Genomic DNA, 25503 nt, shown 5'->3' on the forward strand with positions numbered 1-25503 from the left:
AGGGTTCAAAGGTCGCTGGCTGTGGGTGCAGGGTTCAAAGGTCACCAGCCATGGGAAGGTGGCACCGAGGGCGTCTTGCCACTATGCAGGGTTCAAAGGTCGCTGGCCGTGGTTGCAGGGTTCAAAGGTCACCAGCTGTGGGATGGTGGCACTGAGGGCGTCTTGCCACTGCAGGATTCAAAGGTCGCTGGCTGTGGGTGCAGGGTTCAAAGGTCACCAGCTGTGGGATGGCAGCACCGAGGGCATCTTGCCACTATGCAGGGTTCAAAGGTCACCAGCCATGGGTGCAGGGTTCAAAGGTCAAGGGTCGCATCCGTTCAGAGGTCACCGGGTCTGCAGGGAGCTGTCACAGAGGTCAAAGGTCACCCAGACACCACCTGCTTGGGGGATCCACTGACCCCACCCAAGCCACGTGCCCCCCCGTCCCGCCCAAGGACCGCGACCCAGCCAGGCCCCTGGGGCTGGGTTAACAACGTGCGGAGCAGGAACGAATCCCCACGCACGGGCAGCGGCCCCCTAACCTTGGGCAAGGCGGTGTTGACATTGAGCGTCTGCGCATGCGCACCCGAAACTCCTCGCTCGCTCTGTCCCTTTTTCTGCCCCGCCCCTGCCTTTCCACGGTGCGCATGCGTGCTTTCCTTCCTGCCTCCCAGACCGCGCGTGCGCACCGGCACTCTCGCTCGGCTGCCCCCTCCCTCCCGGAAAGCCCGCGCGGCTGATTCGAAAACCCGGCGCTTGTTCCGGCTCCTACTCCTGGCCCGACCCACCCCACCCCAACGGGCGTTTCCAACCGCCGCCTCAGCGGCAGAGTTTGAAATAGGGGCGTGGCCAGAATCTAGCCAATCAGGCGTCGAGCTCTTCCTTTCTCCTTCTCTCCCCTTCCCCCTCCCATCGGGGATGCGGGGGCGGGGGGGGGACAAGCTTGAAGGGAAAAGGCGGGAAAAGGGGACTGAGGAGAGACTCTGAGGGGGGATAGGGACAGGGGAGCAGGGAGTTGGGGTCCCTGAGGTGAGAGTCCTCCGGAACCTGCCATGAGCCCCCCCCCCCCCCCCCGTACCGGGCTCCATAGAGAAACCGCAACGTGGTCACGCCAACCCCCCCGTGTCAGAGAGACGTGAGGGGGGCACAGCTGGGGTCACGCCAACCCCCCAGTATCAGTGAGAGCTGAGGGGGCAACAGCCAGGGTCATGCCAAACCCCCAGTATCAGAGAGAGCTGAGGGGGCAACAGCCAGGGTCATGCCAAACCCCAGTGTCAGACGTGAGGGGGGCAACAGCCGGGGTCATGCCAAACCCCAGTGTCAGACGTGAGGGGGGCAACAGCCGGGGTCATGCCAAACCCCAGTGTCAGACGTGAGGGGGCACAGCCGGGGTCATGCCAACCCCCCAGTATCAGAGAGAGCTGAGGGGGCAACAGCCAGGGTCATGCCAAACCCCAGTGTCAGACGTGAGGGGGGCACAGCCGGGGTCATGCCAACCCCCCAGTATCAGAGAGAGCTGAGGGGGCAACAGCCAGGGTCATGCCAAACCCCAGTGTCAGACGTGAGGGGGGCAACAGCCGGGGTCATGCCAAACCCCAGTGTCAGACGTGAGGGGGGCAACAGCCGGGGTCATGCCAAACCCCAGTGTCAGACGTGAGGGGGCACAGCCGGGGTCATGCCAACCCCCCAGTATCAGAGAGAGCTAAGGGGGCAACAGCCAGGGTCATGCCAACCCCCCCATGTCAAAGACAGCTTAAGGGGGTATAGCTGGGGTCACGCCAACCCCCCAGTGTTGGAGAGAGCAGATGGGGCACAGCCGAAGTTACACCACCTATGTCAGAGAGAGCTTAGAGGGGTATAGTTGAGGTCACACCAACCCCCCCAATGTTAGAGAGAGCTGAGGGGGGCACAGCTGGGGTCACGCCAACCCCCCAATTTTGGAGAGAGCTTAGGGGGGCACAGCGAGGGTCATGCCAATCCCCCAGTGTGAGAGGACTGAGAGGGTACAGCCGAAGTCACCAACACAACCCCCCTATGTCAGAGAGAGCTGAGGGGGATATAGCGGGGGTCATGCCAACCCCTCAATGTTAGACAGAGCTGAGGGGGGCACAGTTGGGGTCCTGCCAACCTCCCAATGTCAGAGAGAGTTGACGGGGTCACAGTCACGGTCATGCCAACCCTCCCCCGAATATCAGAGAGAGCTGGGTGGTGATAGGGGGCAAAGCAGGGGTCATGCCAACCCCTCTAACATCAAAGAGAGCAGGGCTGGCAATTGAAAGGGTACATAGGGCATAGCTGGCATCATGCCAGCACTGCCACTGTCAGAGATTTGGGTTGGGATGTGATGGGTGCTGGGGTGATGGCAACCCCCTCGCATCAGATAGTGCGCCTGTTTGTGAGGGAGAGCAAGATGTGATGGGGGCACAACTGGGATCACACCAATCCTGCCTCTGCCAGAGACACGCTAACCCCACAGCAGCCAGGGATGGGTCAGAGAGCAGAGCCAGGGTTACACCAACCCCACTACGATCAGGAAGAACCTAAAAGTTAGAGGGTCAGAAGCAGGGCTGGGGTCTCACCCTCCTCATAACAGAAAGGAGATCAAGGATGGTAGCAGGCAATGCTGGGATCGTGCTAACCCTGGTTTAGTCAGGGACAGATCAGAGGGCACAGCTGGGGTGATGCCATTGCAGTCTCAGTCAGCAATAAAATGGTCACTGAGTCAAAGGAGAGATGGGGATCATACCAGCCCTGCCTTGTTTAGATGCAGCATGGTAGCGTGGCTCAGATGGCAAAGACAGGGCCATGCCAAGCCTGCAGCTGTCAGGAATGATGGCAACGTGAGAGGCTGGAGGGAGAAGCCAGGATTATTCCCGCCAGAGGGTCACGCTAACCCTATCCTCCCTGTGGTCAGAGACAGCAGGAATCTGAAGGAGTCAGCGTGGTGTCAGCCCTGCCATCTTCCTGGGTACTCACCTGGGAGGAGGTCCCTGGCTGGGGAGTCTCTTGCCAACCCCAGTTCAGGCAAACTCTGGCATGGTCTCGGATAGTGGGTTGGGTCAGCACAGAGCCAGGGTCCAGGGCCAGCTCCAGGCCCCAGCAAGCCAAGCGCGTGCTTGGGGCGGCATGCCATGGGAGGCACTCTGCCGGTCGCCGGGAGGGCGGCAGGCGGCTCCGGTGGACCTCCCGCAGGCGTGTCTGCGGAGGGTCCGCTGGTCCCACGGATCCGGTGGAGCATCCGCAGGCACGCCTGCAGGAGGTCCATCGGAGCTGCGGGACCAGCGGACCCTCTGCAGCCACGTCAGCGGGAGATCCACTAGAGCCACGGGACCGGCGAGCGGCAGAGCGCCCCCTGCGGCGTGCCGCCGTGCTTGGGGCGGCGAAATGGCTAGAGCCGGCCCTGCCAGGGTCCATGAGCCCTGCCACAACCACAGTTACTTGGCTGCCATGGGTCAAAGGGCAGAACCAGGGTCAAATCCTTCCCCTCTGACTCACAGATACCTGGTGGGGGTGGGGTGGGTGGGTTTAGAGGGTAAAGTAAATGTCATACTTATTCCACTAACTACTCTGGAATGCCTCCTGCCAAATCCCCTCTGGCCAGGCAGCGTTAGTCAGAAGTAGGACAGGGGAGAGCCGGGCTTACATGAATTCCATGGAGGTAAATTGGGGGCATCCCACTGAAAATAGGACGGGGGAGCATTATTAGGGTTCAGGCGTTGGCCCTTTTTCCATGTGACTGAGGGAACTAAAGATCACCTAGCAATGGGAACACTAGACACCTCATCACCACTTCTAATCTCTTGTCTGTTGCCTTGTTTCCCTCTAGCATCCTAAAGATCTATCTTCACCCCGAGGCAGGTGAGAAGACAGCAGAATGAGGAGGGTAAGCTTGAGTCCACAGGAGCTCTCGGAGAACAACGTGGTCCAGTTCCTGAGGCAACCTCGGACCATTGCTAGGATCCTAGCTGGGGTGAGAGAAACCAAGAGAAAAAGCCCACCTCCAAGCCCCGGGGGTGGAGATTTAGCCTCACAACCAGCACTGGCTTAAACCTTGACAACATATGCCCTAATAATTAATTATGAACATGTATATGATAGTAGTCGTCAAAAGGCCCCAAGGAGGATTTGGTCCCATTGTGCTCGGTGCTATCCAAACTCAGATAGAGTCCTAGAGAACTTGCAAACTGAAGTCCTCCGTTCCCAGGGCAGATAGATGGACATAACATCCCCCTACCTACATCCCCCTCTCATGGTGTTTTCAATTCTGTATGAAACCAGGGCATTTGAAAATATAAAACACCCCAAAGTAATAAATGTTTTCAAACCTCAGAGTTCACTCAAGCTTTGGGGAAGATGCCCAATCTCTTCATATTTCAACCAAGCCAGGCCAGCCCATCTGTCCAGGTAAAAGGAGTGGTCCCACTGGACTGGATCTCAGGCGTCCTGGGTTCTATTCCCAGCTCTGCCACTGGCCTGCTGGGTGACCCTGTCCCCTACTCAGTGCCTCAGTTTCCCCATCTGTGAAATGGAGATAATACTGACTTCCTTTGTAAAGTACTTTGATATTGATTGATGAAAAGTACAAGCTAGAAGCTGCTTATCACTTTCTGTCACTGTTCATTGGCTAGCAATTGATTCCTCCAGTCACATTAATTTTTGCTTGGTGTCTGGGATGTAAGTCTTGTGACAAGTGCTCAGGTCCTGCAATCATTATTACCAGTGTTCATTATATCACAGAGGTGCCTCAAGGCCCCAGAACACATTCTAAGCTTTCTGGAGTAGGGACGGCTTTAAATAGACAAGCAGGACTACAGCCCCCATTTCACAGAGTGGGACACGTATGAGGACACACAGAGCCTGGACTTGAACTCAGATCTACTGAGTCACACTCTGTTGCCCTACCCCAAGAGCATCCTCTCATGAGAGCAAAGCTTATTCTTTTTTCGCTACAGCAGAGCGGGAGGTCAGAGTTCAGGCACCCCCAGCAATTCCTGAGCTACAAACAGAAAAGGTGTCCAAGCATTTCTCTGCCCAAGCTGATAATCTTTTATCAGAGCCCAGTACTGTGAGGCGCAGAGCAACCTCAGCATCTGTTGAAGTATATTGGAGTCGCAAAATCATAGAAATGCAGGTCTGGAAGGGACCTCAAGAGGTCACCTAATCCAGCCCCCTGCACTGAGGAAGGACCAAGTAAACCTAGACATCCCTGACAGGTGTTTGTCCAATCTAGATGATTATGATGGATGCATGAGTCTATAATCTGTTCTTAAAAACCTGTAATGACAGGGATTCCACAGCCTCCTTTGAAAACCAATTCCACAGTTTAACTTCCCTTAAGAGTTAGAACATTTTTTCTAATATCTAACCTAAATCTCCCTTGCTGCAGATTAAGCCGATTACTTCTTTGCTACCTTCAGTAGACACGGAGAACAACTGATCACAGCCCTCTTTATAACAGCCCTTAACGTATTTACAGGCTGTTCTCAGGTTCCCGCTCAGGCTTCTTTTCTCTAGACTAAACATGCCTAGTTTTGTAACCTTTCCTCCTAGGTCAGGTTTCCTAAATCTTTAATCATTTTTGTTCCTCTTTATTATTTGTATTGTGGTGGTGCCTAGGAGTCCCAGTCACAGAGCAGGACCCCTCTGGCACTAGGTGCTGTACAAACACAGCACAGACAATGCTTGCTCCAGAGAGCTTGACTGCTCACCACTTCATTTTATTGATCGTGTATATTACAGAATCACACAGTTTGGAATTGGGGACCCATTGTGGTGGGTGCTAAACAGAGACAGTCCCTGCCTCAAAGATCTTACAATCTAAAAGAGGAGCTGGCAGAACAATCGTATTACCCACCAGTTGCCCCAGCCCTACACAATCCCAGCAGTATGTCTGTCTACATGTGGTTAACTCTTTCCCTTTTTGCCACCCCAGCTCTTCTCGCTGATCATATTTGCCTCCTTGGTGACCGACGGCTACCAGAACGTGACAACTTCATCCCAGCTGCGCTGCGTGCTGAATGACAATTGGGTGGCCTGCAGCTATGCCATCACAGCCGGGGTCCTGGCCTTCCTGCAATCCTTCCTCTTCCTGGCCTTGGACGCTTATGACATCATCATTAGCCACAAGGTCAAATCTGTCATCCTGAGTCTGGACCTGACCTTCTCCAGTAAGTGATTACTCCCCCAAATCCAAACATCCCTCTATGATGTTGGTCACCAACAGCTCAGCATAGCACGGCAGCAAGCCCCTCTTCACTCACGCACTTTCAACCCTTTCCACTTTGGCCAAAGCCAAAAGGCTACAAATCTTGGCACTGAGACATCTTGGCTGCTGTCCCACTTCCCAGCTGGACTGGATCAGACCCATTGGTCTGTCTTCATTCTCTGCCAGTACCTCATCAGTTCAACTGTCTATTAAGCATGGTATCCTCTCTGCAGACATTTTCAATCAGAAAAGCAGCCCATTTAAGGCAAGTACCCCCGTCACCAGGTCTGAGCAGAGGCGGTATCCCTAGCTCGCCTGATCAGGCTAAGGATCCATCTAGTCTGCTGCATCTGCCCCTAGTCTGCCTTCTGCACTGGATCACACCAATAGTCCGTAGCAAGTGTTTTTCATCAGTAGACCTCAAAGCGCTTTACAAAGGGAGGTAAATATCATCTGCATTTTACAGATGGGGAAGCTGAGGCAATGAAGTGACTTACCCATGGCTGAGACAGGAATTGAACCCAGGTCTCCTGAATCCCACCTCAGGGGAGTCCAGTGATCCATCTAGCTTGGCATTCTGTCTCCTTCTAATGTCTCAGAGGAAGGCAAAACACCTCTTTAATACACCCACCAATTTTCCAGTGATGTTCATCAGAGATAAAAATGCCCCCCAGCCCCTCAGGCAGCTTATCCCCTGGAGCAGTAGGTATCATTGAGTTTCCCATTCACTTGGTTGTACAATAACCACCGGAGAGCATTTTATGATATTTTTCAGCTGCTTTATTCTTCGAAATGCAGCCCCATTATCTCAGTCATGTGTGGAAGTTTGCCTCAGACAAATGGGAAGCGGAACACTCACCCTGAGCTTTTGCATGCACCTTTGACAGCTCCATTCCCACCTCACCATAACTCCCCACCACACCTGTTTGCATTGCCCATAATCCTGCTCCCTGTCTTTCCAGTCATCTGGTCGTGCATATGGTTCGTTGGCTTCTGTTTCCTGGCCAATCAATGGAACAGGTCTGCTCACCACTACCTGCTGGGAAGCAGCTCAGCCAGCGCCAGCATTGCCTTTGCTTTCTTCTCCATCCCCTGCTGGGTAAGAAATTCTCACCTCTCTTTCTCGACTCCAGTCCTTTCCAGAGCGAATACACCCCGTTGATCCAGCAATCATAGCAGAGCCCCTGCTGCGCTGCCTTGTAAAAGGAATGTTTCACTACTGGGCGGGAAGGAAATGAGATTTCCCCTCTTAACTGAGACAGAATTGGCCCTTTCTGGGAAATAGCACTAACTTAAGAATGAAAGTTGTGTGGGGCGCTACTGTGATTTCTGTCTATTTCTTCCTTCCTGCATTAGAGGGCTCCTCCTTCTCATCACATAACATGGTTGTAGCACTTTACATTTCCAAAGCAATTAACCCTTTTAACACACACTGGAGGTAAGCTGGTATATGGGGAAACTGAGGCACAGAGCCAGCTGTGGTAAGAAGCCATGCTCACCTGGCTCCTTTGCTGGCAGCACCCATGTTTACCCCACTAGTCCACACAGGTTCTACCAACAGCTGTGACTTCCCATCCCGATGACAGGAATCCTTGGCTTGTTTCATACCAAGACACCACCCCCTTCATATTTTGCCAGTTCACCCTTCTTCACACCTGACTTGAGATGCCAAAAAGAAAGCCTGATGCCTTTGTCTTTAAGGGGAGCAGCAGCTGCTGAGCGCCCCTTGGGATCAGGCCGTTAACAGACCACCTGCAAATGGGTGACTCATACTTTCCTCAATGGGCTGCCTGCCGACTTAGTCACTCGCTGTCAGGAGAGGCCTTCTCACAAGATCTGTTACGGACCTTCCCTGTCTCTCTCACTCATGTGCAGGCACCAAATTAATTGAGTGATTCAGGATTCAGCTAGTATTCCAGCTCGGGAAGTGGGGGATTCCAATGCCAGAAGGGCTGAACTGATCAAACTGAGGGCCAGATTCTTAGCTGGAGTAAATCAGTTGTTACTCCAGTGAAGTCAGAGCTATATAGATTTACACGGCCTGGAGAACTATCCCTGGAAGTCCTTCTGAGGGCCTGTCTTCACTGCAAAGTTAATCTGAGTGTTACCACTTACTTGAGTCTCATACACACAACAGCCCTTGAGTGTGGGGTGGTGCTCCTGGCCCAAGAGGGGGCATAGGCTAAAACTCTCAGAAGCACAGCTCATCAGTTGCTAACACAACCTCCTTCCAGTGTAGAAGCAGGCTGGCTCCGCTCAAGAGCTGCTAATCCTCCCCGACCCCCCTTTGCCCAGAAAGGACAGACAAGTTCTCCTGTAATTCACTGGGAAAGAATAGAGAGCAGCTCAGTTTACTGCAGTGCTCAGAACCGCCAGATGTGCCCCCCTAGGTCCTTGAACCGCACATGCGCCAATGCGGACACAGCTGGTAGTTGAGTTGTAATTTGAGTGTAGCTAACCTGAGTTAACGCTGCAGTGAGACCATTCCCTAAGAGTAAATGGAGATGCTCGGACTAAGAATGACATGCATGTGACAGGTCTCCCGATCTCTGCCTTGCAGGTGTACCTGGGCTACCGAGCCCTGAGGGGCCTGTGGGCTGAGCGCCCCATTTCCTACAAACAGTCCTTGGACGAAGGCACTGTGGCCATGACCACACTCTCTTCTGTCACCACCACCTCCATCCCCAACAGCATGGAGTATCATAGCCCCATCGAAGGCAGAAGAGCCAGCTCCACCCCCTTCCCACAGACTCCTATGGGAAACCGGCTCACTTTCCTGAATGACAATTAGAGATCTATTTTTTCACTCTGCAGTAAATAAAGAGAGGCTTTTGCTTTCTCAACCAGAACCTAAGTGGCTTAATTCAAATCATAAAGCAAGAGGGAAGGAGACTTGAGACACAGAGAAGCAGTGTTGAGATGAAAGCCAACAATCACGGGTGTCAAACTCATTTGATGCAAAGGGACGAATTCCATGTAGTTATGGCCCTAAATACAGAGCTCCATTCCCCCGCCACCCTGCTGATCCCAAATGGAAGTTTGCAAAGATCGAGGATAGAATGTGTCTAAATTAGTTACTGTTCTTTGTCACGTTTGATGACAATAAAGTGAGAAAGATATACCCAACTCCTTAGAGGTCAGTGGTATTTCTGCGCTCTTCCTTCCGCCAGCCTCCTCCTTATCTTTGTGGCTCAGCTGTTCCTCCTACTGCATTTCGTTCCCTGCACCAGCTGCTTCTGCTAAAAGGCCAGCAGCAACAGTTACATTGACAATGTTGCAGCATTTGAATCAACATGTCAACAAGGTGCAGGAGCAAGGAGTTCATGCATCTCCAAGCTGTTGTTTCAGGCTGCCTGCAGACTCAAGTAGGCAGCGCTGCTTTGGTTTAACTCAGAGGTGAAAGTGGCTACAGGGACTTACCAGTACGGGGCTGGTCCGGGGCTGGCTCTGGCCCCCGGAAGGGGCAGGGCCTCAGGTGGAAGAGGAGGGGCGGGGGGGGTCAGAGCCAGCCCTGGCCTGCCCTGTACCGGTAAGTCCCTGTAGCTGTTCCCTTTGCCCCCTCCTCCTGGGGAAGGGGCAGGGATGTTGAAGGGGTGCCATGGCAGCGCTTTAAGGATCCTGTGCTGCGGCAGCACTTTAGCATCCCTGCCTCTTTTGCCTCCTCTGTTGGGGGCCCTTCTGGTACAGACCCTACCAGCAGGGCCACTGACTGGGGGGGAAGGGGCAGGGATGTTACAGCACTGCCGTGGCAGTGCTTTAATGTTGCTGCCCTTCCCCCATCCAGTTGGCAGCCCTGCTGGTAGGGTCTGCGCCAGCAGAGCCCCCGATATGGGAGGCAAAAGGGGCAGGCACATTAAAGTGGTGCTGCAGCAGTGCTTTAATGTGGGGTGAATATGGGCTGGTACGGGTTCTTACCGGTATGCTGTACTGGCCCACTTTCATCCCTGGTTTAACCTCAGTTCCCAGCGAAAGGTTTTCTTTGCAACCAGGAGGGCTGGAAACTTACTTTTTAAAAAAATGGGTGAAGCTGAGATTTTGCATCATCTGAATATAAATATAAAATATATGGAACTATACCTATCTCACAGAGCTGGAAGGGACCCTGAAAGGTCACTGAGTCCAGCCCCCTGCCTTCACTAGCAGGACCCAGTACTGCTTTTTGCCCCAGATCCTTACGTGGCTCCCTCAAGGATTGATCTCACAACCCTGGATTTAGCACATGAGGTGGCACAGGGGCTGTATATTTATTTTGAACCCCCTGGAACAGGACTGACTTTGAGCTGAGCAGAAGTAAGTGATTCCCAAAGAACTCAGAATTACCACTGGGGAGAAAATGGGTTCTATTGCCACAGACAATTTCCACTTTTTGGCAGGAAAAAATAAATCAAAACCTGAAATCTTCAGTTCAAATCTGCTGCGGTGTCTCATGGAATTTGTAGTTTGGGTGCCAGTCAGCTCCATAAGACAGGCTCCCTGGTTGGATTCCATCTCCCCTGGCATAGGACCTTCTCGCCCCTCAGTGAAGGGAGGTGGTGCATCATGGGAAATGAAACTCAATTGGGAGGAGACTGGAAATATTGAGGCACCCAAACTACAATTCCCATAAGCCACTGCAACAGCATCTCAATAAGAACTGCCATAGTGGGTCAAACCAATGGTCCATCTAGTCCAGTATCTTGTTTCTGACATTGGCCAGTACCAGAGCTTCAGGGGGAATGTACAGCACAGGACAATTTTGGAAAGATGCAAGCCTGTCTTCTCATCCCACATTCTGGCAGCCAGAGCTTTCAGGTCCCCTGAAACATAATATTGCATCCCTGATCATCTTGGCTAATAGCCATTGATGGACGTATCCTCCATGAACTTATCAAATTCTTTTTTGAAACTAGTTATACCTTTGGCCATCACAACATCCCATGGTAATGAGTTCCACAGGTTAATTGGATGTTGTGTGAAAAATCAAAATATTTTGGGTTTGAGGCATTTGTTTTTGGATGAAACAATTCAAAATTACCTGTGGAAAAAACAGACCCTTTTTCAACAAAAATTCCTTTAATCAAACCCCTACTTTTCCATGAAAAAAAAAATGTTCCAATGAAAAACATTCAATGGCGCACACAGCAACACCATGTTTAGGACAGGAAGTGATGGGGAGCCCTGAATCCAATCGAAACTGCCAGAATAACAGAGAGGAGACAAAGAGGTGACCACACAGGACAGGAAAACAAAGCAGGTTTCTCTTTTATTGATTTTTTTCCAAAAAAAGGCACTAAGTTGATTTAAAAAAAAAAGGATTTGTTTTTTTCTGTTTATTTAAAGAGAACAAGGAATTAACCATCAATTATGTACAAAACAAGGAGATTTACAGAGTTTAGTGTGTTGCACCCTCTTTGCCAATAAAGAAAAAGGAATAAACAGAGAGAGATTCAATTCCCACCTTGAAATGAAAAAAAATGGATTTTTATCAAAAGGAACCAGAGGCTAGTTCAGTTCAGTGCCTTCCCTGTGGTGTGAAATAACACCCCCACCCTATGCCTCGAAAACAGCACCCCAAAAAAACCTGGCCTCTGTCTGAGCAGATGTTGGTGAAACCACGCTGCAGGCACCAAAGACCTCAGCGAGCCTGTCTGGCTACACAACCGGGGAATCAGCCAAGAGGAAAGAGAGGAGCCCATTTAAAACATCCCCGGCTGTTTATAAAAATAAGGGAAGAGGGAGAAAAAGAAGAGAAAGGGCAGGAGAAATGGGATTGGGTGTTTTCAAAAGGCAAAAAACTACAAACTCTCAAACCCAGAGATCCGTCTTGACCAGAAAAGGCCTGTCGGCTGTTTCCTCCCAAATCCCCACGGTCTCTCACTCGAGTGGCTAACAGTTCCAGGTGACAGTAAATGCAGGAGAGCTCAGCTCGACTTGTGGCTGGTTCAGTTGGTTAAAAAACAAAAAAAGAGTCCGAAACGGTACGTGTCTGTTGTCTGCATGTGAACAGGCTTCCTCCTAGGGGGACGGAGGGCAGTGGGAGCAGGATGCCACTACGCTGGCAAACTCAGCTTCTTCCCCTTTAGAACTGTGGGAAGAAGGAGTTCAGCGTTTCTTACACCTCTGGCCTCAAGGCACTTTACACCTTCCCCCACCACAGAGAGGCAGCCCCTTCTAGGGTAGGATATGATAGCTGGTCCCAAAGGACTTGCTGACCCAGAGGGGAAACGCAGCCACCTGTGGGTGAGGCGCAACAGCTGCTTGTACAAGGAGCCCTTTCTCAGCACTGAGATGCAGCCACCTCTGGGGTGGGGGCATGGCAGCTATTTAGCAGCACACAGCCACGCTAGAAAAGTATGACGAGCGAGAACAGAGACCAGATGCCAAGCCCTGAATTTTAGGCACTCATACAAGGGCCTGATTCGCAGAGGGGCTGAACACACTCGGCTCCCATCGACCCTGGAGCACCTGATCCCTCTGACAAAATCCAGCCTCTTCCCCAAAGTGGAATTTGATTCCTAACTTTAGACAGCAGCATTTGACAGAGTTGGCTGGCATGGTGGGCTGGCATAGCAGAGGCGACAAGGCCATGGGATAAAATTGCCACTGTACAGGGATTTGCCAATCTGACTCCCCCCGTAAAGTCCCACAGAGCCTTTAATGACCGCACCAGGACTGTGTTGCACAGATCCCCGCTGAATTACCAGTGTTAGCCCCAGAAGCACAGGTCATTCGGCCCCAGCTCCCCACACAGGCCCACCCTGGGAGGTGGGTGAACGCGGCTCAGTTTCCAGAAGTGCTAACTAGGCTATAATGAGGGGATGCAACTTGTTTTCTCCCCAGACCACAAAGCAGATCAGTGACACAGCCAAAACAGAATCCAGAAGTCCTCACTTCCAGCTACACCGCCCCCCCCCCCGTAACCACTAGACTTCCCTCCCCTCCAAGTGGAAGGACAGAACCCAGCAGTTCTGGCTCCCAGCCCACCCTGCTCAAACCCATGAGACCCCACTGCCCTCCCAGAGCCGGGGATAGACCCAGGAGTCCTGGCTCCGAGCCCTCCCCCCGCTCTAACCACTAGACACCACTCCTTTCCCAGAGCTGGGGAGAGACCAGAGGAGTCCTGCTCCCAGCCCCCCAGCTCTGACTGCTAGATCCCTGTCCCTAATCTCCGCACGCACCTTTTGTGATGTAGAGGTAGAAGAAGTCGCAGTAGAGGATGGTCTGCACCAGCCCAGCCACAATGGCGATCAGGTCAAAAAAGCCCTCCTGCTGGTAGCGCCAGATCCAGTTGAAGAGGTAGAGGGTGCGGTAGATGCCCAGGGCGAAGAGATAGTGGCTGGTGATGGTCTCCGCCTCGCCCGTCTTGCTCACCATGAACAGCTGCGGCAGGATGGCCACCGACTCCAGGTAGATGGAGAAGGTCCAGAGGATCTTTAGGACCCACGCAGTGACGGGGAGAGAACCGGTTAGAACTCGTGTCGGAGTCCATGGGATCCCCCCGCGCCAGGCTCTAGGCTGGGAGACGCCCTCCCTCCCTCCCTGCCCGCCCCCAGAGTAACTAAACCCTGCCCAAACAGCCTGGCAGTGCCCCCGCCGGGGGCGTGGGGCCGCCGTTACCTCCAGCGGGGTGAAGTCGTGGTTCACCAGGAAGGCCAGCACAGCCGTGGGCACCACAAGAAACTCCACCCGGAAGGTGTCGTGGTTCCCGTCGTACGTGGCCTTGAACTTGCTGTAGATCAGCCACACCGTGGCATAGGAGCAGGCGATGTACACGACCTGGAGACAAGAGGCAGAGCTGGGTGGGAGCCACAATCTGTCCCCGCGGGTTATCCCAGGCGGTGGGGGAGCAGCCACGGAGAGGAGCCCACAACAGGCACTGCACAAACCCAGCACAACGAGGTAGCCCCCACCCCAGGTGAAATGACAGGTGCAGACAGGGACCCTTCACCCAGCGCTGAGATGTGGCCCTTCTGGGATGGGGGGTGGGCGCTGGTTATATGGGGTCGCTTCGCCTGGCACTGGGACTAGGCTGGGGCGTGGAGACTGCCTATATGGGGACCTTAGCCCGGGACTGGGACGCGGCCCCTCTGGGCTGGGGCATGGGGATGGGCTATACGGGTACCCTTCGCTGATACACGGACCCTCTAGGGTGGGTGTGAGGGCTGGTTATACAGGGACCCTTTGCTTGGTGCTCAGATACAGCCCCCCTTGGATGGGGCGCAGGAGCTGGTTATACAGGGACCCTTTGCCTGGCACTCAGATACAGCCCCCCTTGGATGGGGCGCGGAGGCTGGTTATACAGGGACCCTTTGCCTGGCGCTCAGATACAGCCCCCCATGGATGGGGTGCAGGGGCTGGTTATACAGGGACCCTTTGCCTGGCGCTCAGATACAGCCCCCCCATGGATGGGGCGCGGGGGCTGATTATACAGGGACCCTTGGCCGGGCGCTCAGATACAGCCCCCCTTGGATGGGGCGCGGAGGCTGGTTATACAGGGACCCTTTGCCTGGCGCTCAGATACAGCCCCCCATGGATGGGGTGCAGGGGCTGGTTATACAGGGACCCTTTGCCTGGCGCTCAGATACAGCCCCCCCATGGATGGGGCGCGGGGGCTGATTATACAGGGACCCTTGGCCGGGCGCTCAGATACAGCCCCCCTTGGATGGGGCGCGGAGGCTGGTTATACAGGGACCCTTTGCCTGGCGCTCAGATACAGCCCCCCATGGATGGGGCGCGGAGGCTGGTTATACAGGGACCCTTGGCCTGGCGCTCAGATACAGCCCCCCTTGGATGGGGCGCGGAGGCTGGTTATACAGGGACCCTTGGCCTGGCGCTCAGATACAGCCCCCCATGGATGGGGCACAGGGGCTGGTTATACAGGGACCCTTGGCCTGGCGCTCAGATACAGCCCCCCATGGATGGGGCACAGGGGCTGGTTATACAGGGACCCTTGGCCTGGTGCTCAGATACAGCCCCCCATGGATGGGGCACAGGGGCTGGTTATACAGGCATCCCTCACTGAGACCTAGCCCCTCTATGGTGGGGTGCCAGGGCTGCTTTTATGGGGATCCCTCACTCGACGCGGAGACAAAGAACCAAGCATCCAACTGAAACTCAGGGGAAGGCGGGAGGGAGCCGATGAGCAGGGCCGCCCAGAGAATCCAGGGGGCCTGGGGTCTTCGGCAGCGGGTCCCGGAGTGGAAGGACCCCCCGCAGCGGGTCATTGGGGCACTTCGGCAGCGGGTCCCAGGGCAGAAGGACCGCCCCGCCGCAGGTCTTCACGGCACTTCGGCAGCGGGTCCCGGAGCAGAAGGACCCCCCGCCGTGGGTCTGCATGGCACTTCGGCAGCGGGTCCCAGAGCGGAAGGACCCCCCGCCGCAGGTCTTCACGGCACTTCGGCAGCGGGTCCCGGAGCAGAAGGACCCCCCGCCGTGGGTCTGCATGGCACTTCGGCAGCGGGTCCCGGAGCAGAAGGACCCCCCGCCGTGGGTCTGCAGGGCACTTCGGCAGCGGGTCCCAGAGCGGAAGGACCCCCCGCCGCGGGTCTTCAGGGCACTTCGGCAGCGGGTCCCGGAGCAGAAGGACACCCCGCCGTGGGTCTGCAGGGCACTTTGGCAGCGGGTCCCAGAGCGGAAGGACCCCCCGCCGTGGGTCTGCAGGGCACTTCGGCAGCGGGTCCCGGAGCGGAAGGACCCCCCGCCGCGGGTCTTCAGGGCACTTCGGCAGCGGGTCCCGGAGCAGAAGGACCCCCGCCGCGGGTCTTCAGGGCACTTCGGCAGCGGATCCCGGAGCAGAAGGACCCCCCACCGCGGGTCTGCAGGGCACTTCGGCAGCGGGTCCCGGAGCAGAAGGACCCCCCGCCATGGGTCTTTAGGGCACTTCGGCAGCGGGTCCCGGAGCAGAAGGACCCCTCGCCGCGGGTCTGCAGGGCACTTCGGCAGCGGGTCCCGGAGCAGAAGGACCCCCCGCCGCGGGTCTTCAGGGCACTTCGGCAGCAGGTCCCGGAGCAGAAGGACCACCGCCGCGGGTCTTCAGGGCACTTCGGCAGCAGGTCCCGGAGCAGAAGGACCCCTGCCGCGGGTCTTCAGGGCACTTCGGCAGCGGATCCCGGAGCAGAAGGACCCATCACCGCGGGTCTGCAGGGCACTTCGGCAGCGGGTCCCGGAGCAGAAGGACCCCCCGCCACGGGTTTTCAGGGCACTTCGGCAGCAGGTCCCGGAGCAGAAGGACCCCCCGCCACTGGTCTGCAGGGCACTTCGGCAGCGGGTCCCGGAGCAGAAGGACCCCTCGCCGCGGGTCTTCAGGGCACTTCGGCAGCGGGTCCCGGAGCAGAAGGACCCCTCGCCGCGGGTCTTCAGGGCACTTCGGCAGCGGGTCCCGGAGCAGAAGGACCCCCGCCGCGGGTCTTCAGGGCACTTCGGCAGCGGGTCCCGGAGCAGAAGGACCCCCCGCCGTGGGTCTTCAGGGCACTTCGGCAGCAGGTCCCGGAGCAGAAGGACCCCCCGCCGCGGGTCTTCAGGGCACTTCGGCAGCGGGTCCCGGAGCAGAAGGACCCCCCACCGCGGGTCTGCAGGGCACTTCGGCAGCAGGTCCCGGAGCAGAAGGACCCCCCGCCCCGGGTCTTCAGGGCACTTCGGCAGCGGGTCCCGGAGCAGAAGGACCCCCCGCCGTGGGTCTTCAGGGCACCTTGGCAGCGGGTCCCAGAGCGGAAGGACCCCCCCGCCGTGGGTCTGCAGGGCACTTCGGCAGCGGGTCCCGGAGCAGAAGGACCCCCGCCGCGGGTCTTCAGGGCACTTCGGCAGCGGGTCCCGGAGCAGAAGGACCCCCCGCCGTGGGTCTTCAGGGCACCTTGGCAGCGGGTCCCAGAGCGGAAGGACCCCCCGCCGTGGGTCTGCAGGGCACTTCGGCAGCGGGTCCCGGAGCAGAAGGACCCCCCGCCGTGGGTCTTCAGGGCACTTCGGCAGCAGGTCCCGGAGCAGAAGGACCCCCCGCCGCGGGTCTTTAGGGCACTTCGGCAGCGGGTCCCGGAGCAGAAGGACCCCCCGCCACGGGTCTGCAGGGCACTTCGGCAGCGGGTCCCGGAGCAGAAGGACCCCCCGCCGTGGGTCTTCAGGGCACCTTGGCAGCGGGTCCCAGAGCGGAAGGACCCCCCGCCGTGGGTCTGCAGGGCACTTCGGCAGTGGGTCCCGGAGCAGAAGGACCCCCGCCGCGGGTCTTCAGGGCACTTCGGCAGCGGGTCCCGGAGCAGAAGGACCCCTCGCCGCGGGTCTTCAGGGCACTTCGGCAGCGGGTCCCGGAGCAGAAGGACCCCCCGCCGTGGGTCTTCAGGGCACCTTGGCAGCGGGTCCCGGAGCAGAAGGACCCCTCCGCCACCGAATTGCTGCCGAAGACCCAGAGCAGAAGAAGCTCCGGGGTCCCAGGCCCCGCGAGAGTTTTCTGGGGCCCCCGGAGCAAGTGAAGGACCCTGCTCCAGGGGCCCTGAAAAACTCTCATGGGGGCCCCTGCAGAGCCTAGGACAAATTGCCCCACTTGCCCCCCCGGGGGGCCCTGCCGATGAGGGTGTGCACGAGGGGGTCGGAGAGGGCCGAGGGGGGGCAGATGATGGGAGGGGGCCTGGGGGGCCCCCAGGCACAGTGATCAGGCCTTACCTTCATGGAGGTGTTGTAGAAGGAGATAAAGTTGGTGACCAGGTCCAGGTAGCGGGTGGTGAACACGACAGCGAAGAGGATCTGGCTCTTCCCAGAGATCCCTGCCGGGGGGGAGAGAGATGAAGTGGGGGTCAGGGGGCTGCGGGTTGGGAGTCAGGGGCACGTGCAGAGCCGGGGGGGGGCAGCCCAGGGCTAGGCTAGAAGGGGGGCTGCATGTCGGGAGTGAGGAGCAGCAGCCATTCCAGGCCTATTCTATCCAGGGCCTTTCCCACCTGCCCTGCCCGTGGATCGCTCTGCAGCCCAGGGGAAGCTGCTGACGCCAGCCCGGGGCTGCCCCACACAGACTAGGCCTCTGGCTTCACCCCATCACAGCCCCCTGCAGTACGTGTGTGCCTGGGGGTCTGTGCCCCATACAGACGTTCCCAGCAGAGGATGGGGGCGGGGGGGGCAGGAGTGTGATTTGGGGGATCTCTGACCCCCCCTCACAACCCCTCAAACTTCCCCCACAGGCAAGTGGGGAACCCCATTTCCTCCCGTCCCCCAAGTCCTCCGCCTCCCAGAACCCCGAGCCCCTCAAAACCCAGCCGAGGCTATTCCCACCCCACCACACGAGTGGGGGGTGCACTGAACCCCGCAAACCAAAGGGCCCATCCCCCCTTCACGAGGGGTGTCTGCTCCCCAATATGAAGTTTAATTATCCCCCAAATCTCTCCCCCAATTCTCCAAATAAGTCAATTCCAAGTCGATCTCAAAGGGGGGAGGTCTGTGGGGTGAGGAGGCCCCCAATTTACTTCTGCACCTCCGTGCTCCCCCTATAGTTTAGGGGCTACCTTGCTCCCCCAGAGTCCCCTCCACTTCCCAGCTCCCCCCAATCAAGGAGACCCCCCCCCGTATTTTATCGCACATACACCTAATTTGCAGGGAGCAAACCAGAGGGGTGACCAGGCCGCCGCAGGATGGGCGCGCTGGGGAGCCCAGGCGCCCCCACAATGGCCAGTGACGGAGGGGTGCGCTGGGGGCCACGCACCCCAATAATTGCCCGTTGTTACACGGGAGGAACCGCCCTGCTCAGGGCGAGAGGCTGGGCTGAGCCAGCGAGGACCCCTCCAAAGAGAGCCCGGGGCAGTTTCCCAGGGGAGACCCGGAGGGGTAGTTTGGGGGTGCAGAGGAGGGGTAAAGGGGGGGCCTCCTTACCCGCACAGGACCTCGTCTTCCAGATCTTCATCAGCAGGATGATAATAGCCAGGAGGTGGGAAATGTCCCCCAGGAATCGGAAGATGTTCATGGCGGCTCGGGAGAGGGGGCGCCGAGGGGGTTTGGGGGGGGCTGGCTGGCGAGCTGGGGGAGGGGCGCCCCTTGCTGGCTGGGGAGGGCCCGGCTGGAGTATGTGTGGGGCTGAGGAAACAAGGCCCGAGGAAGGAGGAGCAAAGAAAATCCCCTCCCCTCCCCCGCGGGGCCGGGCTGAGAGCGAGGAGAGAGATGACAACGTGTCCTGCCCCTCCCGGAGCCGGGGAGAGAACCCAGGCGTCCTGCCTGCCCCACCCACCTGTTCTAACCACTAGACCCCACCCCCCTCCTGGAGCTGGGAGGAAGCCACGCTGAATGACCTGAATGCCACCCCACTGCTCCCCAAATTTGCTGTCATCCAAGTTGCCCCTCTCTTTGCAACAATCCTCCCCCTGCCGGCCCCACAGAGGATATCCAGAATACATGGGTCTTTGGGAGGGCGTCCCCCTCCTCTGCTCTCAGCTCAGGGACACCCCTCATGCCTGCCCCCCAAAATCTCAACCCAACCAAACACACAGTGATGTCACCTTGACAATCACCGCTGGCCCCCATGCCCTAGGGGGGTGCTGGGCTGCAGGGAGCAGGGAAGGGGCTCAGCAGGGGGTGCTGGCTTCCATGCCCTAAGGCAACGCTAGGAGGCGCTGTGCTTTTGGAATTCACAGAATCACAGACTATCAGGGTTGGAAGGGACCTCAGGAGATCTAGTCCAGTGGTCCCCAATGTGGGGCTCACGGGTGGCAAGGCACCCTCCAGGGCATCTATGTGCGCCCGTGTAGTGGCTGGCAGACAAGCATCCGCCGAAATGCCGCCGAAAAGCGGCATCACCAAGAGGCATTGCCACCAAAATGCTGCTGATGTTCGGCAGCGACGCCTCCACATTGCTGCTTCTCCGTAGCATTTCAGCACATGCTTGTCTGCTGGCCACTGTCCTCAGTGGCTCGTCATCCGGAAAAGGTTAGAGACTGCTCATCTAGTCCAACCCCCTGCTCAGGGGAGGACTAATCCCCAGACAGATTTTTTGCCCCAGTTCCCTAAATGGCGCCCTGAAGGATTGAACTCACAATCCTGAGCTTAGGAAGCCAATGCTCAAACCACTTTCTGATAAGATGAGCATATTGGAGTCAGGACTCCTGGGTTCTATCTCTGCTCTGGGAGGGGAGGGGAGTCTAGTGGTTACACAATGGGGGGGCCTGGGAACCAGGACTCCTGGGTTCTCTCCCCAGCTCGGGGAGGAGAGTGAGGGCTGGTGGTTAGAGCAAAGAGGACTGTGAATTAGTTCTGTGGTTGTCCCATCCATGGGGGGCGGGGTATAATGCCTCCCTCTCTCCTCCAGGTTTCCCCAAGGGAATGGGCTCATGCTGCATGGACATCTAGCCCCCACCCCTAAACAACCCCATAGGTACAGCCCAGCTGGGCTTCGCCTATCCCCTGGAGCCGGAGGGTTGGGCCCAGAGATCAGAGCCTGGGGGGAAGGTGTTTCTGCCAGGCTGAGGTGGAGCATCTGTTGGGGGGCATAGCTAATGGGGTGGGGTGATTTGGGGGTCCCCCCAGGCTCCAGCTTCGTTGGATGCTGAGCACACAAGCTGGTGCCACCCACAGCCCTCCATGCTGTGCCTTGCAGGAGAGCTGGGTCGGCAGTGCCCAGCCGTGGGCAGAAGCCGCGTGGAGTAGTGCGAGCTGCCAGGTCACCATGCTCTGCTTGCAGCTGATGCAGGGAGCAGCTGGGAGGGATGTGCCAGCTAGTGCCTGCCAGGGCTGGATAGAGATGGTGGAGAAATTATGCTGAACCCCTGCTCTACCCACTAGACCACACTCTCCTTCCAGCCCCCCTGCTCTAACTCTCCACATGCCTTTTCCAGGGACCCCTTGCCCAGCGCTGAGACGTGGGCCCTCTGGGATGGGGCAAGGGGTCTGCTTGTACAGGGACCCCTTACCCAGGGCTGAGATGCGAGCCCTCTGAAGTGGGGTGCAGAGGCTGGTTATATGCAGAGGCTGGTTATACAGGGACCCCTTACCCAGGGCTGAGATGCGGCCCCTCTGGGGTGGGGCGCCGGGGCTGTGTAACAGCCACACAAAACATTTAGGGCAGGAAGAGAAAGAGAATCCTGCATCAGATGCCTGCATCCTCCAGCGGGGGATTTAGGGAGGGCTACATGGAGTCCCTTGGAACATGGCATGGGTCCTGACACCGGGGTCCGGTGAGGGGAAAAGTCCCTGTGGCCCATCCACAATTCTCAGTTCATGTAGCTGAGCCCCTTCTGGCCAGCAGGGGGCAGCACCAGCTCAGGAACCAGCCTAGCCAGCCATGGGCAGACTCCAGTCCCTGGTGTGTGCAGACACAGAGGAGTTACTTCTGCCCCATTACATGGGGACGGAACCCCAGCATCCTGCCTCCCAACCCCCGCATGAGCTGGGGCAGACAGAGCCAGGCAGCAGAATATAGACAGGCCATGGGGCCAGGTTTTCCAAGCTGTAGCCACTAGACCCCATTCCTGTCCCAGGGATAGAACCCAGGTAGCCTGGCTCCCAGCCCCCTCCTCACTCTAACCACTAGGCCCCACTCCCCTCCCAGAGCTAGGGCTATAACCCAGGCATCCTGGTTCTCAGCACTTCCCTCATAAGCTCATCTGTCCCCATGGGCTGCCCAGCAGCTAGGAGCCCTGGAGGCAATGCCCTGGGCTGAGGGCGGGGGGAGTGATAGAGAGGAGGGGTGCAGCTGTTTATTGCCTCTGGCTAGAAAAGTGGGGAGGCAGCTGGTGCTGCGGGGGGAGCCAGCATGGGTGGGTGCTATTCCCCTCACGCTGCCAGGGTTGAACAGCTGGCGCTCTGAAACAGTCATGCTCCCCTGTTTGCTAACTACGCTGGTTAATTGCTTTCCGATCCGCATGAGGGGAATGGCAAGCAGGACAACCAGCCTGCTGGGGGGTGGGGGGAACCAGGACTCCTGGGTTCTCTCCCTGGCTCTGGGAGGGGAGTGGGGACTAATGGTTAGAGCAGTGGGGGCTGGGATCCAGGATTCCTGGGGGCTTGTGAGAGGCAATTCATTGAGGTTTCTAAAAGGCCTCAGGTAGGCACTTAGAAAAGGCTAAAGATGGATTAATAACTCCAGTTATAGCTTTTGTAAAACGCAGCTGCCTCTGGGGTGGGGTGCAGGGGCTATTATACAGGGACCCCTTGTCCAGCGCTGGAACGTGGCCACATCTGGGGTGGGGCGAGGGGGCTGGGTATACAGAACCCCTCACCCAGCTCCAAAATGCAGCCCTGCTGGGGTGGAGTTCAGAGGCCAGTTACACAGGGACCCCTCGCCTGGCACTGAGAAGCGGCCCCTCTGGGGTGGGGCATGGAGGCTGTGTAACAGCTCACGGGAACATCTGGGGCAGGAGATGAAGTTTCCCGTTGAAATGTCAGGGGAATTATGGGCTCGGTCCAGGACACTGGTTTCACAGCACGACTTTGGGAGGGAAAAAGCCAAGCGACGAGGGATGAGCTTGGCACCGCCACTAATCATACAGGGCCCCCAGGCCTGAGCAAGCAGGGGGCTGAGAGTGAGGGGCACTGGCAGAGCTGCACATGGGATGAGTTCCTCTGCTCCTGGCGCCTAATGAAAGGGTTTCAGGAAATGATCTAGGGGGCCACAGAACGGCAGGAATTTCAGGGGCCCACTGCAGGGCACCAGCGGCTCAGCACCCCCCACGTCCCACCTGGAGGGAGGGTCAGATCAGCTCCCTCCCTCCCTCCCCAGGGCATCTCAGCTGCCCTAGGCCCTTTCCCGCTCAATCTCCTTCACCCCGGCCCTCACAGAGCCAGGGAAAGAACCCAGGCATCCTGGCTCCCAGTCCCCCTGCTCTAACCACTAGCCCCCACTCCCCTGCCAGAACAGGGCAGGGACTGATCTGCTGTCTCCTCACACCCAGCTGGTGCTCTGCCATTACATTTTCTATCGGCCGTGTCTATTTTTTCCTCCTTTCTTCCTTCTTCCCTTGTTCTCTGCAGCGTCACGAATGGGGGACGAGGCCTTTGTTCCTGTGAGCTGCCTTGCTCCCCGCTGTTCCTAACCAGCTCCAGTCGCATTGTGCCACGGCTTCCATCGTCGTGCCTGCTCCAGCGGGGCGTGGGGATTGGCCAGAGAGCACCGAGAGAGAAGACAGCTGGACTGAGGTGCTGGGGGGGTACTGGGCAGGGGGTGCTCTCCTCTGCCAGTCATTGCAGACCCCGGTGCTCCGGGGCCCGGCTGTGACGCAGGGCCAGTGTTCTCCCCTGGAAGTGCTGTGGGGCAGGTATCACCCCTGGCTTGTCCCACATGGGTGAACCTACCCCATAGGGGCCCCTAGGTTCTGCCCCCCTGGCTTTGGGGTGAAACTTGGTGCAAATTTACCCCTCTACAGGCCTGTGAGCTTCTGAGCCCACCATAGCACAGCCCCCTTTTGGTTCAGAGCCCTCTGCCAGCCAGGGGAGCACCCCCCCTTTTCAGCACAACAGCCTCTAGGGTCAGCCCTGACTCCAAGGGGAAGATATCCCAGCCACTCACTCCTTAGAGGTCACCCCTTTAACCAGCCACTTCCCCTGTGGCCTCTCCTCCACCCTCCTAACTTCCTGGGCGCTGCTTAGCTTGTAGAGACCAACCGGTATCACAACTCAGGGTGCTATGGGGGCAAATTGGCAGCTGGCTTCTCTGGACGTGGGGGAGGGAGGGGAGTGTGGAACTTTGTGTATCTCTCATGCACACCCCTCGGAGACATCCATCCCTTGCACACACATACTCACACCCTCCTCTGCTACACACACACATGCAAACATACCTCTCTGACACATACACCCTCACACACCCCACTGCTACATACACCCCTTGGACACACACACACACTTCTACTACATACACACATACACCCCTCTGTCACACAACCTCACACACCCCTCAGCTACATACACTCCTTGGGACACACACACACATATGCACACACACGTACCCCTCTGTCACACAACCTCACACACCCTTCTGATACATACACCCTTTGGACACACACACACACATATTCCTTTGCTACATACACCGTTTGGGACACATACACACATGCACACCCCTTTGTCACATAATCTCACATAGGGCTGCCGGGGGGGGGGGGGGCAAGTGAGGCAATTTGCCCCAGGCCCTGGGCCCTGCAGAGGCCCCCATGAGAATATAGTATTCTATAGTATTGCAACTTTTTTTTTATGGAAGGGGCCCCCGAAATTGCTTTGCCCCAGGCCCCCTGAATCCTCTGGGCAGCCCTGATCTCACACACTCCTCTGCTGCATACACCCCTTGGGGACACACACACACCCCTCTGCTACATACACACATCCACACACCTCTGACACATACACCCTCACACACCCCTGTGCCACCTACACCCTTTGGACACACACACACACACACACACACACACCCCTCTGTGCTACATATACCCTTTGGACACCCCCTGCCCCATACCTGCTTACCTTCTCTCATTGCCTTGCTCTGATGGGGGGACGGGACCCCAGACAGCAGGGCTGGGTGCGTTGAGATTTGGGGGATCCGGGGGGGGGCGGGCAAAGGGATCTCTATCTCTTCCTCCAGCCTCCCCCCTTTTCTGCTCCAAGCTCTCCCCTCCCACTGCGCTCCATCCCTCTCCCTTCACCCCCCCACCCACACCCCGTTTCACTACTGGGGTGATTCCTGCCCCCCCCCCACCCACACACCCCTTCCTCCTGCTCGGGCCCCCCCTCCGCTTCAGGCAGCCCCGGCCCGCAGCGCCGGGTTCCAACCTGCGCCCGCCTGGCTGGGCGGCGATGGGCTGTGAATGTTAATGACCCTGGCGCTGTGTGTGTGAGTGTGTGTCCCAGGCGGGGTGTGTGTGTGTGTACGCGGCAGCCGGGGCGGGTGTAGCTCTGCGTTACAGGAGTCAAACCAACCCCCACGCCCCCGTCCCCACTGCGCGCTCCCCGGGCGCACGGAGAAAGGTGACCCAAGGGGACGGGGAAAAACACCAGGCGAGCGGTGTCCGGGCGAGCAGGGAGGAGACACGGGCCGGCGGATCGGCCATTCTGGAAGGAGGAGAGGAGAGGGGCCCTCCCCTCCCGGGCCCCTCTGCCGGAGAAGCTGGGGCGAGGGGGGGGAGGAGGATCGGGGCTCCGGGCGCCCGGAGCCGAAGCAGACGCGTTTGGCATCGCGCTAACTTCGGATGCAACATGTGTAGCGGCTGCCGGGCGGCGGAGCTGGGGCTGCTGCAACCTTGAGGAGGGACAGACGGGGGGTGGCGGGGGGGGGCGATGTCGCCTCCTGGGAGCTTTCCCCGCGGGGGGGGTTAGCCTGGGTTTTCTCCAGGCAGGACAAAGTGGGGAGGGGGGGGAGGGGGAGGGAATCCGCCGCTGCCCGGGTTGCGGAG

At 57.7% G+C, this 25503-nt stretch overlaps 2 protein-coding genes across 4 annotated transcripts; one reads left to right on the plus strand and one right to left on the minus strand.

Annotated features, from left to right (window-relative positions):
* Positions 1-234: 234 nt before the first annotated feature.
* Positions 235-19301, minus strand: KDELR1 (KDEL endoplasmic reticulum protein retention receptor 1). 2 transcript variants are annotated; one of them, XM_050927576.1, is made up of 5 exons: positions 19007-19301; positions 17813-17913; positions 13781-13939; positions 13342-13594; positions 235-333 (listed from the first exon to the last, which is right to left on the minus strand). In XM_050927576.1, the coding sequence occupies exons 1-5, from the start codon at positions 19095-19097 to the stop codon at positions 272-274; spliced, it is 666 nt and encodes a 221-aa protein (XP_050783533.1). In that variant the 5' UTR covers positions 19098-19301; the 3' UTR covers positions 235-271. The 2 variants fall into 2 exon arrangements, with proteins under 2 accessions (XP_050783533.1, XP_050783534.1); XM_050927577.1 differs by lacking the exon at positions 235-333 and adding an exon at positions 11402-12248 and having other exon boundaries at positions 19007-19296.
* SYNGR4 (synaptogyrin 4) lies at positions 422-9310 on the plus strand. Of its 2 annotated transcripts, none has more exons than XM_050927571.1 (5): positions 422-474; positions 3806-3949; positions 5912-6146; positions 7147-7283; positions 8745-9310. In XM_050927571.1, exons 2-5 carry the CDS (start codon positions 3854-3856, stop codon positions 8973-8975), a joined length of 699 nt encoding a protein of 232 aa, XP_050783528.1. In that variant the 5' UTR covers positions 422-474; positions 3806-3853; the 3' UTR covers positions 8976-9310. The 2 variants fall into 2 exon arrangements, with proteins under 2 accessions (XP_050783528.1, XP_050783529.1); XM_050927572.1 differs by lacking the exon at positions 422-474 and adding an exon at positions 552-620.
* Positions 19302-25503: the final 6202 nt, after the last annotated feature.

The sequence above is a fragment of the Gopherus flavomarginatus genome, chromosome 18, assembly GCF_025201925.1.
Source record: "Gopherus flavomarginatus isolate rGopFla2 chromosome 18, rGopFla2.mat.asm, whole genome shotgun sequence".
In the NCBI taxonomy this organism is placed as follows: Eukaryota; Metazoa; Chordata; order Testudines; family Testudinidae; genus Gopherus; species Gopherus flavomarginatus.

Excerpts from the sequence above, each read along its gene's own strand:
- SYNGR4 (XM_050927571.1), top strand. The coding sequence starts at position 3,854 with ATGAGGAGGGTAAGCTTGAGTCCACAGGAGCTCTCGGAGAACAACGTG. Across the intron at positions 3,950-5,911 it reads TTGCTAGGATCCTAGCTGGG|CTCTTCTCGCTGATCATATT; the intron begins GTGAGAGAAACC and ends TTGCCACCCCAG. Across the intron at positions 7,284-8,744 it reads TCTTCTCCATCCCCTGCTGG|GTGTACCTGGGCTACCGAGC; the intron begins GTAAGAAATTCT and ends TCTGCCTTGCAG.
- KDELR1 (XM_050927576.1), bottom strand. The coding sequence starts at position 19,097 with ATGAACATCTTCCGATTCCTGGGGGACATTTCCCACCTCCTGGCTATT. Across the intron at positions 17,914-19,006 it reads GAAGACGAGGTCCTGTGCGG|GGATCTCTGGGAAGAGCCAG; the intron begins GTAAGGAGGCCC and ends CCCCCCCGGCAG. Across the intron at positions 13,940-17,812 it reads TCTACAACACCTCCATGAAG|GTCGTGTACATCGCCTGCTC; the intron begins GTAAGGCCTGAT and ends TCTTGTCTCCAG.